Here is a 16,823-nt window from a genome sequence, read left to right as displayed (position 1 = left end):
CAGAGACTGCTTCATCTCCTCCCTTTTCCTCCCCCCATGGTGGACTCTCTAGAAGATTAGGACAAGGAAGAGCCTGACTCCCATCAGGGAGTTCTGTTGGGGAATGTATCTCAGAGCCAACTTCAACCTAAAAATGGCTTGAGATGGGGAGAGGACTAGGGAAGGAATGTGTTTGGTTTCTGAATCGCTCTCGCTAAAAGTAGTACCTCATGCCAAAAACGTCTCTCTTTGTCTCCATCTTCCATCTGTTTTTCAGCATTATGTCAGGCCTGTAGGGCAGGGAGTCAAACTGGATCTGAAGAAAAGAATCTGTTCAGTTACTGTTCCCCAAACTACAATTGAACCTAAAGGATTATTTTGACATTTGAGTTTGAGTTCAAATTGGAAACAGACCTAAAAACTGCAGCCTAAGCTGAACCCAGACTGGATCTGACTTACGAAAAACAACATACTGATCTGACTCCTTGATTTTTAAAGCAAACGTGGCCAACCATGTTGTCTGAAAGACACTCAGCTTATTCCTAGTATGGTGAATCTCTAAGCAGGTAGCTTTTGGGCAAGGCCAGCTGATGTGGCCTGCTTGTGCTAGCACAGTCAGCGCTGATTGTCTTCTCCCTCCCAGGAATATACAGTTTGGCAAGCACTGTGGTGAGTCCGTAGCAGGTGTGATTACAGGCTTGGTATTAAGCCATTTTTGCAATGTTAGTGCCTCTGCATTCTTGCTGACACCCCGATCTTGCCCAGAGTTCAGCTGCCCTTTTCCATGGTGCCACAGCTTCCCTGGAAGCTGATGCTGCTTAGCAGTTTTTAGGAGGATCCCCTCAAAGTGCTCCAGGTCTGCTTCTGGCCAAGCCTGTCATTATAGAGATGTTAGCAGTGCTTCACCTACTCCTGTAAGCGTGGCTTATTGTGCAGTTTCTTTCTGCTTTTCTTTATGTTTTGGAATTTTGTTTCTTTAAAGTGCATTTTATGAAATCCAAGCATGTTCTTTCTCCTTTCTCAATAGCTTTCTAGCACTTAAGCTAACAGGTTGTATTTATTTTATTCTGCATGCTTACCAGTGGATCGTAAAGGTGGGAATGCTCATATGACTGCACCCTCTTCAGTTAATAGCCGAACCTTTAACGCTAGTCATGCTGGTATGTTAGGTCACGCATGTAAACATAAGAAGCCCTTATCAGCTGCAAAAGCCTGCATTACTGAAATTCTCCCTTCTAAATTCAAACCCAAACTAGCAGCTCCAGCTGCTCTTGTGCAGGACAAGAAGGGTATCTTGCTGTCTCATGAGAAAGCTCAAAGCTGCGAAAACCTTCGTAGCTCCATTGCTTTGTTTGATAATAAAAAAGCTTTCATGGTAGACATAGGGGAAAACATAGAAAACATATTGATGAAGTCGAAGCAGGAGTATGCCATCAAATCCAGCAGTACCATGAGCCTTCAGGAGTATAGCACCAACTCTAGGAAAGGCTACCTGTTTCCTGCCTCCAGGAAGAATGGGATGGAGTTTACAATGCTGTACAAAGACATGCACCAGATCAACCGGTCCAGGATCCATTTGGGCACAGTCTCCTCCTGCAGCGTGAGGGATATTGCATCTCACTTTGAGAATGAAGCAAAGGACAGGATGGAGCACAGCCTTAGTCGAGAGGATTCAGAGCAGATCCCCAAACACACAGTTTCCTCCCGTATCAGTGCCTTTGAGCAGCTGATCCAGAGATCCCGATCAATGCCCTCGCTTGACTTTTCCACTGGACAAAACAAATTCACCACTTCTCTCCAGTCTAAAACTTGTCTGAGTTCTGCCTACTCTGCAGAGTTTCTTCTGGATTTGCCAAAAGCACACCAAGAAGAGAAGGATGCTGCCAGCTTGGCAGATAAATCTTCCCACTCCTGCAGCAACATGGAGGACACGGCTTCAGATGTCAGTGACGCCATCCCTATGGACACACTTTCAGCTTGCACGGATGAGATAGATCTCCTCTCAAATGCATCCAATGACAGTGGCAGCAGCAGCAGCAACCTCAATGGGCCTCAGAAGCATAAAATCAACAGATGCAAAGGCACATGCCCAGCTTCCTACACCAGATTCACTACCATCCGAAGGCATGAGCAGCAGCAGGCCTCCAGGAACCCTGATTCCAAAGGGGATGTGTATGGGGACAGACACATGCTCCCCAGAAACGTCTACCTAATGAGCCCACTCCCCTTCCGATTGAAAAAGCCCTTCCAAAACAAATCCTGCAGGACTCCACTCCCAGACTGCCCAGGAAGCCCAGCAGTGCCCAGCCCTGAGAACCCAGATGGCCCCATACAGCTGCAGGGGAGTGTAGGAGACAAGAGTCACCACTCCCAGCACCAACTGTGCTCCAGAAGCAGGCCTCTAGCCCCCAGGCGCCTGTCTTCCTTTGACATTGTGGAGAGGCTTAGCTACTTCCCCACCATGGGATCTATCCGAGATAGCTTCATGGGCCGGGCTGACACTCCTGACTCCTTAAGCAATGGGAACCCTGTTCCATATGCCCTCTGTCACAGCCTGGACACAAACAACAACCCGCAAAGTGAACTTGGGACGTACCTAGGAGGTGGCTTTTTGTGTTCTTTACCAGTGTTCCTTCATCTGTCTTCTTGCTTTCTTTCTCCTCCCCTTTTTCTTCCACAACCTTTGCATTTTTACTCCCCACCTTTATCTCCCCTGACTCTCTCTCTGTTTTTTCCCCTAGTGTGTGTAATGTCCTTTGTGTGTCTTGCTGAGCGTTTTTGTTCAGGACTTGTTAACAGTTGCACTTCTGAGAAACAATTTCTTCTGCCTTTCTAATAATACCGGGTTCAGTTTGTCTCTCAAGCAGCTCCGGGGATGCAAGAATCTCAACATGAGATATTTTTATCCTATATCGTTTGCATGTATGGGAATATAAAACAAACCCAGATGATTTGCTTTAAGGAGCAGTTTCTCAAGGTCTAGTTGTGTGTGTGTGCGTGTGTGTGTATTGAATTTTTCTCAACAGTAAAATGCCAAGTCATATTTTGATGGCAGCAAATCTTTTCTTCACAAAGTCTTTCTTTGTCTTTACACTTTCCTGTACTGTTATTTTCTCCCTGTTTTTGGATCTTTGTTCACAAGTACAGCCCAAAAGGGAAAAAAATGAAAATGGATAAATTATCGACATCTGATTGGCAATTTGGTCAATGGCAATTGAGAATCCTTACTGTCGTAATGGAAACAAATTGTTTAAAAATATCTATTTTTTTCCTTTCTGGTTATGCCAGATAAATCCATCCGTATTTTAACTTCCTTATGTTGTTTCGAAGTAGATTCAGAATCACCAAGGCATTTTGCACCAGTTGATTACATGGAAACTCCAGAAGAAATTATCCGCAGACGGCATGATGATAAAGAGGTAATGCCCTCTTTTATGGCCTAATAACAGTTGTAGCAGGTCCACATACAAGAAATACAGCATTCAGCCTTATATAAGGACAGCTTGTATGTCCATGGCTATGTATATTGGAAGTCATGGCAACAAGCTTGAACTAGTATGTTTTGATTTTTATACTACCTCTGTCACTGGTTTAATGTATCATGTGTAGTCCAGTTCAGCTTTTGTTTAAAATGAACCCGATCGTTCTTATCAATTGCACAAAATATGGGGGCTTTAAAGAATGTAAAAAGGTTGAAATATATGTGAGATGTGGTGTAACACCCCAATACGCACAGAAAAAAATGCAATGGTTCTGTAAGTGAGTTGAGGTTTTATGGTTCTCCAGGCAAGCCACTTGAGTCAGTATTAATCAAACTGGTGAGAACAGTGTTTTTTCTTGTGGGGGTTCTCATGTTTTGAACAGCACATGTGAAGATATTTTAAGCTGTTGGAATGTGTGAAGTTTCCCCCCAGTGCGAACTAGAATTCTTTATAGTGTCTCAAGTTGTTGACTACAGAATGTAGCAGTCCTTTTTGAAATGGCTAGGCAACACTGGGACAAGCCAAAATAATAGGAAAGCCACACAGATTTTTCAGCACTGACTGTATTCAACCTAAGTTAAAGAATTTATAAAGTGATTGCTTTCCAGGAAGCTGGAATTAATTTTCACTGCTTGGGGAATAAAAGCGTATTTTTAGTGTTAACTTTCTAAGTTCAAATAACATTTATGGATGCTTTGAAATACGATAAAACCTGCTCTTAATTCCTATGTGAAAAATACATTTTTTTGTGCCTTCTCGTAGGAAACAGTTAGTTTTCCCCCAAATTCCAGCATAAAAACTCACGTAAGAGCAAAACTCTGAATTCACTAAGACCTGCTGGCTTCAAATGAGTTAGCATAGAGCTGAACTTTTCAGCCTACAGTCAGCCCCAAAAGGTGGAAGAATCCTTCTGCCCAGGTACTCAAGAATGCGTGTTTCCATTAGTATGCCAGAGACTTCAGAAGCCCAAAATTATTCTTTGGGGTTTATTTGCTTTATTTTATGAAGTGTATTACATGAAACTGAGGGACATACAGGAGAACCTGATACCTGCAGCTGGTTAGGCACTCTCACAGGCTCCTTGCAAAGCTCAGGGGAGTTTGGTGCCTCAGAACTTACCTGTGGGGCTGATTCAGGTCTCCTGGAAGTCAATGAGAGAAACTCCTTGTTGGTTGAAGGGAGTTTGGATCAGCCCTCTGCATTATCAGCAGTCGTCTTAGAAGCTCCCAGGACCTGGCCAAAACTTAGAGAAACTCCTCTTTGACTTCCATCAGCTTTGGATCAAATCTTCCATATGAGCTGGATTTCGGTTGTGCCATAATGGTGATGTACCTTCTGTGCTTGCCAAATGAAAGCGTATTGTGTGGTTAGTAGAATCAGTATTTTATATTGAACTGTAAAATCCCAGCTATTTCCTGGGACCTCAGAAATTTTATTTAAGGTACATGTATGGCAACTTTTGAATGCCTTTAACTAGATGATTTACTGCCCATTTTATGCAATTTTATGGCAGAAACTTTTAGAGGACCAGAGACGGCTTAAACGTGAGCAAGAAGAAGCTGATATTGCAGCTAGAAGGCACACAGGGGTTATTCCAACGCACCATCAGTTTATCACTAATGAGCGATTTGGGGACCTCCTAAATGTAGACGATACAGCAAAGAGGAAATCTGGGTCAGAGGTCTGTTTTAGTTACCTCAATCTGCTGCTTGACCCAAAGCAATATTTGCCTCTCACAATGTTGTGCTTTAGGCCGACATTAGCTCTTCAGAGAATGTCGTTTGGTTTGTTTTGTTTTTTTTTTTTCCACCTTCCCCTTTCCCATTCTGGCTTCATTTAGATCTGCTTTGGCTCTTGTGCCTGATAAATTAATTTATCTCTATACCAAGCTGCATATGTTAAAGCATGCCTGCTGAGAATTGCTGGTGCACACCTGTGATGCATGCCTTTAAATATCAGCTACTTTAGTGAATCAAAGGCGTTCTACATCTTTTGCCTCATATTGCTACATTGTCTTCTTGTCTGTGCCTTATGCTTAGAAACTTCATGTCTTGTTGATCCTGGCCATGTGACTGTCTCATAGGTTTTTTTTTTTAGAAATAGATTGTTTCTACTCTTCTTGAAAGATGCTTAATGTCCTGTAGAAACAATTGGGAAAAGTCTCAGCATGTTTCACTGTGTACAACCTGGTTGGGCTTTCTGAAAGAGACAAAGGAGGACGTAGATGCTTTTTCCATGAGCCCAAGGCAGTTTTCCTGAGGGCTGGATGCTAGTCCAGGTGTCCTGGGCAAGTGCTTTTTCCTGCCTTGGGGATTGCTGCTGTGGCTCTTGACAGCAGCTCTGTTTTCCCAGAGGTGCTGCATTGCGAGGGTGGTCGAGTTGGTCACCATGTGGATGGAGTATGCTTGTCTGCCCTTTATGTAGTTTCAAATGCTCTGGTGCCACATAAATGTGACTACTTCTTCTTTTGTGGTCTATTACCAAAATTACTTTAAAATTGTCTGAATATTTTGTGGCCATTAGAAAATCAGCCAAGTAAATCAAGCTTTAAAGCCTAGGCCTGCTGTCAATGTCCTCTTTGGCTTTATAGCCACTGAAGACATTTTTTTAGAAACATGCTTAATTTATTCATATTTCCTCCTCACCTTTGTCTCTTTCCTATCAATTTATACAGAGTACATGGGTCACATTACAGGATTCATCAGGGCCAGGTAATAATAAGAGTCACGTCAAAAAAAACCCACCGTACTGGTTTTTTCCCAGCTAGTGAATTTTGCTTTTCCATTCACATGTCAAGGGAAATTTGGTCCCAGAGCACCAGTAACTATAGTTACTGGAGCAGCTTTCATTCACCAGGTTTTGTCACATTCAAAAGTTTACTGCTGTTAAATCCATTTCCTGTAGTGCTCTTAATTACTGTTATACCAGAAGTTGACACTTTTTGCCCTGGTGGGAGAGACCGGTCCAGCATATTTGGACTGTAGTACCAGTTGCACACAAGCTTGTAGCAGAATACCTACGTTCAATTTCTTCCCCAGACTAATGTTAGCTATAGAAGAGAGTTTGTGTGCTTTTCCTCAGAAGGCTGAAAGCCTAATTACTACTTTAATGTGTTTATTTTTTTGATCTCTAGATGAGACCTGCTAGAGCCAAGTTTGACTTTAAAGCACAGACGCTAAAGTGAGTACAGCTTGTTACTACTGCCTTGAGTGTTCTTCCTCTGCTTTTTCCCCTAGGATGCTGCATTTCTGAAGTGTCATGCAATTGGATTTATGTTTCGTGAGTGTCTTTCCAGCAGCTCAAAGCAAAGGCTTCCGTAGTAAGGCAGGGAAAAGTAACAGGAATCTTGCAGGTCATAGCCTCTAAAGGACCTTTAGGAAAAATCTCTTCTTTCTCAGTGCATCTATATCCCCTGTGATTTTTAGGGCAAACCTTCATTCTTTACTGGAACAAGTGAGTGCTCTGCTCTGAGCATGGGTGGAGCCATAGGAGAGCACTATGGCCGCTGTTCCTCCATGCACCTTGTAAGCAGGATGGCTGGGTCAGACCTTTTGGCAGCAGCTCTGTCACTGCCCTTGTACTGGATTTGGTAGGGATTCCCCTGGTTGTGTTCTGATTTAGGAGCTGGAAGAACTGTGTTAGTCAGTAACTCACTGTGTAAATCTGCCACACAGATGGTCAGAACAACATAGATGTGCAGAACAGCAGCATCCTTTTCATTACATTAAGCATAGCCCAAAGTCAGCAAGGGACTTAAACAGATGCCTACCTTTAAGCCTGTAGGCGGGCACTTGACTCAGGATTTTCCTGATTCAGGACCTATAAGGGTACAGGGTGGTCACTGCTCCCCTGGCATCTGTGGATACACCAGTGGATGTTTCTGGTGGCATTGTTGTACCTCTGAGCCCTGTTGTGGTCCCTCAGGAGAATCACACAGCACTGCTTGTTCTTTTGGGGGAATACTGCTGTGAAGAGAAAGCCTGGAAGGCCTTGCCCTCTGCATGAGCCTGGAGAAGCCCTCATTTTAACATTGCTAGGGAGGGAAGAAAGAATAATAGAATTCAGTAAAGGACCTTCTGTTTTTCCTCTCAGATGTTAATGTCCTAGGAATATTTTGTTATATATTTATCTATCTCTCTCTATATATAGGTGATCATTTGTAATGATTTACATCTTCCCAGCACCTGTAATAAAACTGAGGCAGATGTAAGGTGTAACTGTTGTGTCCCTTGAGCAGAACGTACCAGGATGCCAGACAAAAGTAAAGGAGAGCTTGTGAAAATCATGTTAGGAAAGGCTGGGTTCTTCGTTTTCCTGTGGGGACCCAAGTAGTGTCGTAGAATCATAGAATAGCAGGTTGGAAGGGACCTCAAAGATCACCTGCTCCAACCTTTCTTGGGAAAAGCATGGCCTAGATAAGATGACCCAGCACCTTGTCCAGTTGAATCTTAAAAGTGTCCAATGTTGAGGACTCCACCACTTCCCTGGGGAGGTTATTCCAGTGGCTGATTGCTGTGAAAATTTTTCCTCTTGTGCCTAGTTGGAATCTCCCCAGAAGTAACTTGTACCCATTACCCCTCTTCTTTTCCATGTGACTTCTTGTAAAAAGGGAGTCTCCGTCTTCTTTGTAGCCACCCTTTAAACATTGGAACATGGTCATAAGGTCTTCCCTAACCCTTCTTTTCTCAAGGCTGAACAGACCAAATCCTCTCAGCCTTTCCTCATATGGCAGGCTTCCCAGTCCTTTGATCATCTTTGTGGCCCTACTCTGGACCCTTTCCAGCCTGTCCACATCTTTTTTGTACAGCTGGGACCAAAACTGAACACGGTATTCCAGGTGCGGCCTGACAAGCACTGAGCAGAGTGGAATAATGACTTCTTTATCTCTGCTGCTGATGCCCTTGTTGACGCAACCCAGCATCCTGTTGGCTTTCTTTGCCACTGCAGCACACTGTTCACTCGTATTGAGCTTGTTGTCCACCAGGACCCCCAGGTCCATTTCCACAGAGCTGGTCTCCAGCCAGGTAGATCCCAGCCTGTGCTGTACTCTTGGATTACGTTTTCCCAGGTGCAATACTTGGCAAACTTACAAGGTTTTTCTTAGCCCACTCTTCCAGCTTATCCAGGTCTTCCTGCAGTGTGGCTCTCCCTTCCAAAGTGTCCACTTCCCCTCTCAGTTTGGTATCATTAGCAAACTTCATGAGGGTACAATTGATCCCATGATCTAGATCACTTATGAAGATATTAAACAGCATTGGGCCCAATATTGATCCCTGGGGTACACCACTTGTGACAGGTTGCCAGTTTGAAAAAGACCTGTTTACCACCACGCTCTGGGTGCGGCCTGTCAGCCAGCTCCCCACCCAGCACACAGACCACTTACCTAGACTGTAACGCATCAGTTTTTCTAGGAGGAGGCTGTGGGGAACCATATTGAAAGCCTTGGAGAAATCCAGTAGACAACATCCACCGCTCGCCCCGCATCAACTGAGGAGGTTACTTTGTCATAGAAGGTGACCAGATCTATCAAGCAGGATTTGCCTTTGGTGAATCCGTGCTGGCTTTTCCCAATCACGTGCTTCATTTGACCTGCGATAGCCCCCAGGAGGCTTTCTTCCATAATAAACCTACCATGCTATGTTTATGAGCCTAGTACAACCTGCCCACAGTGGGAATTGCTCAAGCTCCAGACATTCATCATTTTAGTACTGAAGACTGTAGATTGAAATCCCAGTTGTTAGCCCAGGTGAGGTCAGGAGTTGCACAACCACAGGTTGACCAGAAGTGTAATTGTTGCAGAATCAACATTGGCGTGTGAGGGGGTTCATCTAATTAGCAAACTAGCTTCCATTAAAATCATGTGTCTCTTTGGAAGGCACTTGTGACATGACCTGTTTCAAAACAGGAATTGAGCACTGCTTAAGGTATCCAACATGGAAGGCAGCCAGTGGCATCTTTTGCTTGAGCTTGACCCCCTTGCTGCTGGAGGGTGTGCGGTTAGTAGGGCTCTTACAGGCCAGCTTTTTTGACAGGATGCCCAAAGAGCAAGAGAGTCCCTGCACATCATGATATGAAAAGGGTAATTCTCAACATGTAGCTTTCACTTTGGGTGGAACGCGATTTGTATCAACAGGGCTGATGCAGACCTTGGTACCTAGGAATTGGTGGACAGAAAAACACATTGGCTCTCTAGTGAAGTTCTGATAGAGTGCTTGTGTTGTTAACAGGGAACTTCCTCTGCAAAAAGGAGATATTGTTTACATTTACAAGCAGATTGACCAGAACTGGTATGAAGGTGAACACCATGGCAGAGTTGGCATCTTCCCACGATCATACATAGAGGTAGCTGCTTTCCTTGCAGGTGTTCTCTTTGCCCACTCCCTTTCTGCCAGTGACCAATTTATGGGCTTTTTGTGACTCATCTGATTGTGTTTGTTCATTCTAGCTTCTCCCACCAGCTGAGAAAGCTCAGCCCAAAAAGCCATCACCATTGCAAGTATTGGAGTATGGAGATGCTATTGCTAAGTTCAACTTCAATGGCGATACCCAAGTGGAAATGTCCTTCAGAAAGGTAGGACTTTTCTTGTGCTGATGAATTGAACCCAGACAAATGCTGAAGTTTTTTAACACTAATAACTTGCAATTTCCAAATGAAAGCTCCAATAAGATGAATTCTGTGTTCAGAAAGGTTTCCTTCTCATCACCTATGTTTTTTACTCCATAGTCATTATGGCATTGTAGTGAGAGTGCTGCTGAATCAAGAAGTGCCAGTTGCTTCCTTAGGGCTAGCTGAGAGGTTACTTGGAGCACAAGTGCTGGAAGCCTGGCTTTGCAAGGCAAATTGGATATTCGGTGGCATGTCTCCGGTGGAGATGCACACAGTCACATGAGAATGCCGATACAGAAAAGAAGGAAACTGAATTCACCTTCCTTCACAGGACAAGCCAAATCATTGAGGACAGACCAAGTGAAGGTTCTGTGGTATTGAAGTGACTGGCTAGACCTGTCTGCAGAGTTAAGGGACAGGAATGGGTTGTGGAATGGCTGTTCAGAACAAAGTTAGCCATATTTAGGTAGCAGCATTTCTCCATCTCAACCAGCCTTCTGTTTTGATGCTCAGATTAGATCTTGTCTGTCTTTTAATTATACAGAAAGGTGGGGCTTGCAGTTTATATTAAGGATCTGGAAGTCACTTCATAGTCAGCAAAACAGGAGAGAGCATAGAGAGACCTAGTTTAAACTGCAGACCTGTGCATACTCTCTGTGTACCTCAGACCCCTGGGAGTCTCATGGTCAGTGTGAAACTGGCTTTGGCAAAGGAGGGTCTTGAAAGTGTGAGCATGACCGAGCCTGCAGACAGCTCAAGTCAGCATCAGAACATCTGCATTCCCTCCTTCTCTGAATTGAAAAATGTTCCCACCTAGAGGTTAGGACCACATAACTGGGAAATAGGGGAGGCTGAGAGCTACTGATTGTTTTAAGTCAGCTGCAGCAAGATTAAAAATGTAATCTGCTTTGGAATGATGAAATATGCTAAAGTCAGGACTTCATTACTCCTCCTTCCCACAGGGTGAAAGGATCACGTTGATTCGACGGGTGGATGAGAATTGGTATGAAGGAAAAATCTCTGGCACCAATCGCCAAGGCATTTTCCCTGTCACTTACGTGGAGGTGCTCAAACGACCAGTGGTCAAGAATGCCATTGACTATCCTGACCCACCAATGTCCCTCTCCCCTAACCGCAGCATGACAGCTTCACCACAGGTATTTGGACTAGCTGTAGCTGGTTACAGCACCTTGCAGAACAGAGGGATGTTGCCATTGCTCTGCAAGAAGCAATAGCTGAAAAAAGCTTTAGCTAAGACTAGGGTTTTGCACAGTAAAAGCCATATGGTCCCTGCAGTATTCTGCAACTGCAAGAAAAGCTGGTGTTTCACTTGCCAGAAAGGTTAATGAACACGTCATTTGGGGATTTGGAGACTCAGCTTTTCATCTCTGATCTGTAGCTTAAATTCAGGCCAGGTTAAAAGGGCTACAGTTCACAGCCGTCTGAATAAATTTCGCTGCAGAGATGGAATGAATTGGTGATCCAGCTCCTCCTGAGTGCATGTTTACACTTATAGACCTCCACTGTGATGAGTGAATTTTTTATTATGACTATTAAAAGGACATCTCAGACTTCTAGTCTGTTGGAGTCATTATGTTGATTCCGGTAGCTTGAGTCAAGCTGTATACTTATTCCTAAATGTTTTGGGAGATGGGGTCAGGAAGCACCTTGTATTATTTGAAATTGGTGCTAAATGAATTCAGGTTCATTTACTGGCAGGCCAGTCTGGGATCTTCCTTGAATATTAGAGTCACTACAAACCATAATGCAGTTCAAACCAGAAATCAAAATGCCAGTAGGAATTGTATGGGGATCCCAGAATGTTTGCTATGGGAAACATGTCAGGGAGGCAGTGAGTCTCTAAATCCCTTTGTTTTGCTCTCATCCTGCAAATACTCATACTCGAAGGTCAGCATACATGTCTAGGTCGTGGCCACGAAGCTCTGGTGCGTCCCCCTCTCACCCATGGGACCAAAGCAAAGTCATTCTGAGGTCAAGACTGCAAGGAAAAAAGTGAAGAACTGGGATCGGGAGGAAGGGCTGTACGGTACAGGATGGGTGGGAAAGGCTGCCATGGCTGATGCCTGGTGTCTGTCTAGATCTTCCCTAAAAGGAGTGCTTTTATTCTTAGCCACTGTGTAAAGAGGAAGGATTTGTTTGTTTGGGGTTCCCTGTCAAAGTGGACCTCAGCTGAGCTTTTCTGTTCGAGCTTGGCAATCTCCATAGCTGTGGCCTGTCTGCTACCAGCTCTCTGAAAACTTCTCCCATTGATGGAAGGGATCATATCCACCCTTTTTGTGGTTTCCTTTGCTATTCTTTTGATTCCTCCCCTAGTAAATCAGTTCTCTCCCTTACTTTTTTGCCTAACTTGGCAGAGGACTTAGAAATGCTCTGGTCAGTGCTAATATAGCTGATCTCACTGATGTCACTGGTGGTAATAGCTAAGGGCAGAACTTGTTTTTGTGTTCTGCCTTTATAAACATAGGATCGACTTTAATCACCTAAAGGCCAAATAGCCACAGCTGGCTTTTTTGGTCCCTTTCTCCTCCACAGCTTCAGCAATGCAAGTTTCTTGAGGAGCAGGCATTGCTCATGCTAGAGTTGGATAAAGTCAAAATTCATTGCAGCAGTGAATTCTGACTAGATCCAGAGTGTGAGTTACTGGCGTGCCAGCTATTAATGCCTGCAGGCCAGTCAAATGCTGCATGCTGCCATCATGGATGGTGGCTTCAGCTGCTCCCTGGGAGACTTAAGCCATATGGTATGAAGTATAAGATCTTCCATAAGATATTTTGTGTCTGGGATCCTGGCAAAGGCTGGAGAATGGTATTAGCAGCACAGGTACAGATTGGACTCCATGGTTGGAGTAGCTGTGGACAGCATGTTCTCCGACATGATGCACCTGTCCATAGAAAACTTACGTGCCATGCTTGGTCACAGACCTGCTCGTCTCCACACTCACTCTCTCTCCTTTTACTTTTCTTCAGTCGTTTTGTATTTTCCTTTATTATTTTTTTGTTCATTTTTTTCTTTTTCTCTCCTGCTTTTGTCTCCTTCAAGTCTCCCAGCTCTGAGCTGCTCCATGCACCAACTCCTCCACCTTTGCCTTTCGCGCGCCGTGCCTTATCTCCAGAGGTACAGGCAGTCACATCTGAGTGGATTGCTCTGACCGTGGGAGTGTCTCCTAGCACCACTCCTGCCATAACTCCTCCATTGCCTTCTCCGCCTGAAGTGTCCCTCTCTCACACTGACTATCTCTCGCCTTCTGCTGCAGTCAGCCCTTCCCCCACGGTCAGCCTCCACCATTGTCATTTCTCTGGCTCCTCGACTCCCAGGTCCATTAAATCCCCGTTGCCCTCTTACTCATCCAGACCTCAGTCCTCCGCTCGCAGTTTCTATCAGGCTACTCCGCAAAGCGAAGAAAAGTTTGTTCGCTCCCCTTCTCCCAGTGTGAGCTACTCTAACTCCCCTCACTGGGCAGTGGAGAGCCCCGAAAGCGTCCTCGCAGAGCAGCATTACACCACTGGCAGCCAAGCCTGCCTCCAAAAGACTAGAGAGGGCAGCGGCAACCCTGAGCAGGGTGCTCATGCTGCTTCCAAGATTTCTGTGGAGCGCTGCCTGAAACCATCCCAACTAGACATGCGTGTGAGCCCAGAAAAGAGACCTGTGGGTTCCTCTGAGGACAACCAGTTGTGTCAGGAACTAATGGCTATTGTGCAGGGAGGTAAAACAGAGAAGAGAGGCATGAGGAAAGGTGATCTGGGAAAGTTTCAAAGCGGGGAAAAGAAGGTACTTCTCCTGCATGTGTGTGTGCTGCTCTGAATTGCTGATTTTAACTGGTGTGTTAAGTTTTGTGCTGCTCTGCTGGCGAGGCAGAGCCAGTGGCTGCCACATAGCCTTTTGATAATCCTAAGGCCTTCTTCCAGAGGTCACCAGTGGCATTCACTGGTTAGCAGATCAAAAAGTTTTAGAAGAGAGTTCAGGAGTGTAGGGAAAATAATTTTAGAATAGATAATAGCACAGGACTGACTCAATTGGTCACCTCTAAGGAGGTGATTGTCCCAGGTAGTGACTATTACCAGATGTGTCAGATGAAAGTATCACACAGGCCTCATGCTCATATACCTCACTGTGTAGAACACACACAGTTCCTCACTATTTAGAGATTTTCCAGTGTGCAATGGATCACCTTTGGTTACAAGATTTATTTGTTCCTCCAAAAGACAAGGACTGAAAAGCCTTGTAAATGCCAGCCTGGCACCTAGAATCACAAAAGCTGTCCCCTGTTGAGCCTGGAGCCTGTGGTTTAATGAGCCCTAGTCTGGGATGTGCATGACTAAGTCAGGGAGGCTTGATTGTTTTCTATGCATTGAGTGGAATTTATTACCTTTGCATTTCTGAAATGATGTGAAAGGGTATAGCCACAAATGAGAACTAGACCTAGGGATACTTTTCCCCAAGAGTTTTTAGCTATATGTAGCTATATGTTACAATGAGCCGGAACATAAGGGCACCCTCCAGTAGCTTCTACAACATACATTCTGTCCCCAATCTTGGTATAGGAGATCTGCATTGCTTTGCAGCTCTCAGTTGACTTGGGGTCCGTTGTGGGCTACAGCCAGCCCAAATACATTATGGCACTCCCATGCTACCTTGTATAAGAGTGGAAGTTTGGAGAGATCAAAATCACAGCATTGTAAATACTGTCTTCGATGCACTGTGATAGCCTCCGTGACATACCCCATCTAGCCAACATTAAATAACGAGGAACTAAGATTTCTAAGATGACACATTTCATGCTGGGAAATCTTATGACAAATCATTTGATTTCTGCTTGAATCATAACCAGAAGTGTCTTGAAAGCTGTATAAGGACTGTGCTGTTTACCATCTAGATGTATTTTTAGTAGCATTTTTTACAAGCATAACCTGCATGTTTAAAACAGAATGAGGTGGTCAGCTCAGACAAACCAACTGGAAAATGCACTTGCCCTTGCATGGAGTTACGTTTGCTGTGTGTGCATCAAATTTACTACATAGCAGCTGCTCTTATCACTAGCAGTGATTGTGATAAGAGAGTGTGTGCCAAGCTGACCAACTTTTCTTTTCTTCAAAAGACTGCAGACTCAAAAGCATCATCTTCATCTGCTCCTCTTTCTTCCTCTGCCCTCTCTTCCTCTACTGTCACAACACAGCCACCTCCCAGACTTACACGCAGAGTCAGTAAGCCACAGGTAATCATCTTTGTTGATTACTTTCCCATTACTTGGAGTTGTTTCCATGCCATGTCCTTGTTTTGTCATGTGCTTGTTTAGCCATTCATTGATTGCAAGGTGAGGTATTTCTCCTGTCAATTAATTTAAAATTTTTATTTTTTTGTAAAAATAATTTAAAAATAGTTCCAGGCTGTGCAGAAGGGCAAGTATGGGCAAAATCTTCAGCTGGTGCAAATCCATGTAGCTCAAATCTGGGTTTCTGGCAGTTTGTACCAGCTGAGGATTTGATTTTCTGTTCCTCCAAAGGATTAACCCAGGGCTTACTTAGTTCTGACCTTGAGTTCCTACAGCTCAATTGCATTATAAGGCAGTATCCATGGCCTTGTTAGCAGGAATAATGTAGCATGAGATACTTTGATTCAGGTTTTGTTTGACACCTGAGATCAGGATTCAGGGTTTGAGCATCTCAGAGCTGCTGGGGGTAAGGCATACACAACTTGGTATCCACAATGTCAGGGACCTGTTCCAGCCTTCTCAGGAAGGATTCAGAGGTTCACAACTCTACTGCTGACAGCTACAAACATCTTTAAAGATGGATGCAGTAGGGTCTGTGCAGCATAACTAACTTAGCCTCAGCGCTGTGTGGCTGGGATGCCCAGGGTCCGGGGATGAGCAGTGCTTGCAGCTGCTGGTGCCTTGTCAGCCGTTCCAGGCAGCTTCCACAAGATGGCAATATTTGAAACAGAAACCTCACAATTAGAAAAAACTGGACTGAAATTGTAGTGATGGGTATTGAGGAAGCAATCTTTGACTTGATCAGTGAACCAGGCAGGCTGCTTATGCAGGATGACCATGCGAAGTAGTTGCCAAGGGTACTTATTTTCTTGATCAGTTTATGAGAGCAAGATACAGCTTTAACTCTGAAGTTTTCCTGTTACCTTTATTCACCTCATTTCCCTCCAATTGTGAGCTTGCACAACTTTTTACTGAACAACCACCTCCTGTTTCCCTTTGAGTTTCATATCTGACTCCAATAGGATATATATTCTGCTTCACATTAAAACTCCAGAGAAGTTTTCTGTGTTGGCCTTTCTCCTGACCTCTGATCTGCTTGGTCCTGCTGGTCCTTGCACTGGATGTTTGTGATTCAAAAGAGCAGGAGCAAAGAGCCTCATTTAGGAAGAGATGTTTCTCCCAAGTGCTGACTAGCATACAGTTCTATTTTGGGTGTTGCACCTGGAAGTAATAGGACCCTGTGGCCTTTCTTTAGAGTTGAAGTCAAGCCAAAAATTATATTTTATATGCTTTGACAATCAGAGCATTGTCGGTGTCAAGTTAAAACTGTGTGTGACATTATCAGTAGTCTTGACCTCCTTTCCAGCTCTGGGGCTACAGTTGTTTAGGGAGCAGGAGTGGTATTTATATGTGCAAATGGCTTCTCCTTATCTGCATGACCCATACAGAGGCTGACAGCTTCAGCAGAACTGCAAGTAATACCCTAGAGGCCTTTTCAAAAATCTGTCATCTTTTCATTGATTTT

The 16,823-nt window shown here is 44.3% G+C and overlaps 1 protein-coding gene across 3 annotated transcripts in view; it reads left to right on the top strand.

Annotated features, from left to right (window-relative positions):
- SORBS1 (sorbin and SH3 domain containing 1) overlaps positions 1–16,823 on the top strand; it is an 81,524-nt gene that overhangs the window by 55,292 nt on the left and 9,409 nt on the right. For 2 of the 3 annotated variants that reach the window (XM_086466360.1, XM_086466359.1), the window contains 9 exons: positions 1,062–2,582; positions 3,313–3,398; positions 4,975–5,142; positions 6,595–6,641; positions 9,689–9,803; positions 9,907–10,032; positions 11,031–11,225; positions 13,129–13,857; positions 15,185–15,301. In XM_086466360.1, the coding sequence (XP_086322486.1) occupies positions 1,062–2,582; positions 3,313–3,398; positions 4,975–5,142; positions 6,595–6,641; positions 9,689–9,803; positions 9,907–10,032; positions 11,031–11,225; positions 13,129–13,857; positions 15,185–15,301 (3,104 nt within the window). Of the gene's footprint in view, positions 1–1,061; positions 2,583–3,309; positions 3,399–4,974; positions 5,143–6,594; positions 6,642–9,688; positions 9,804–9,906; positions 10,033–11,030; positions 11,226–13,128; positions 13,858–15,184; positions 15,302–16,823 lie in introns of all 3 variants that reach the window. The other variant, XM_086466361.1, reaches the window with a different exon arrangement.

This window comes from Leptosomus discolor, chromosome 6 (assembly GCF_034619465.1).
Source record: "Leptosomus discolor isolate bLepDis1 chromosome 6, bLepDis1.hap2, whole genome shotgun sequence".
NCBI lineage: Eukaryota > Metazoa > Chordata > Aves > Leptosomiformes > Leptosomidae > Leptosomus > Leptosomus discolor.
This window is presented reverse-complemented; position numbering and strand designations above follow the sequence as displayed.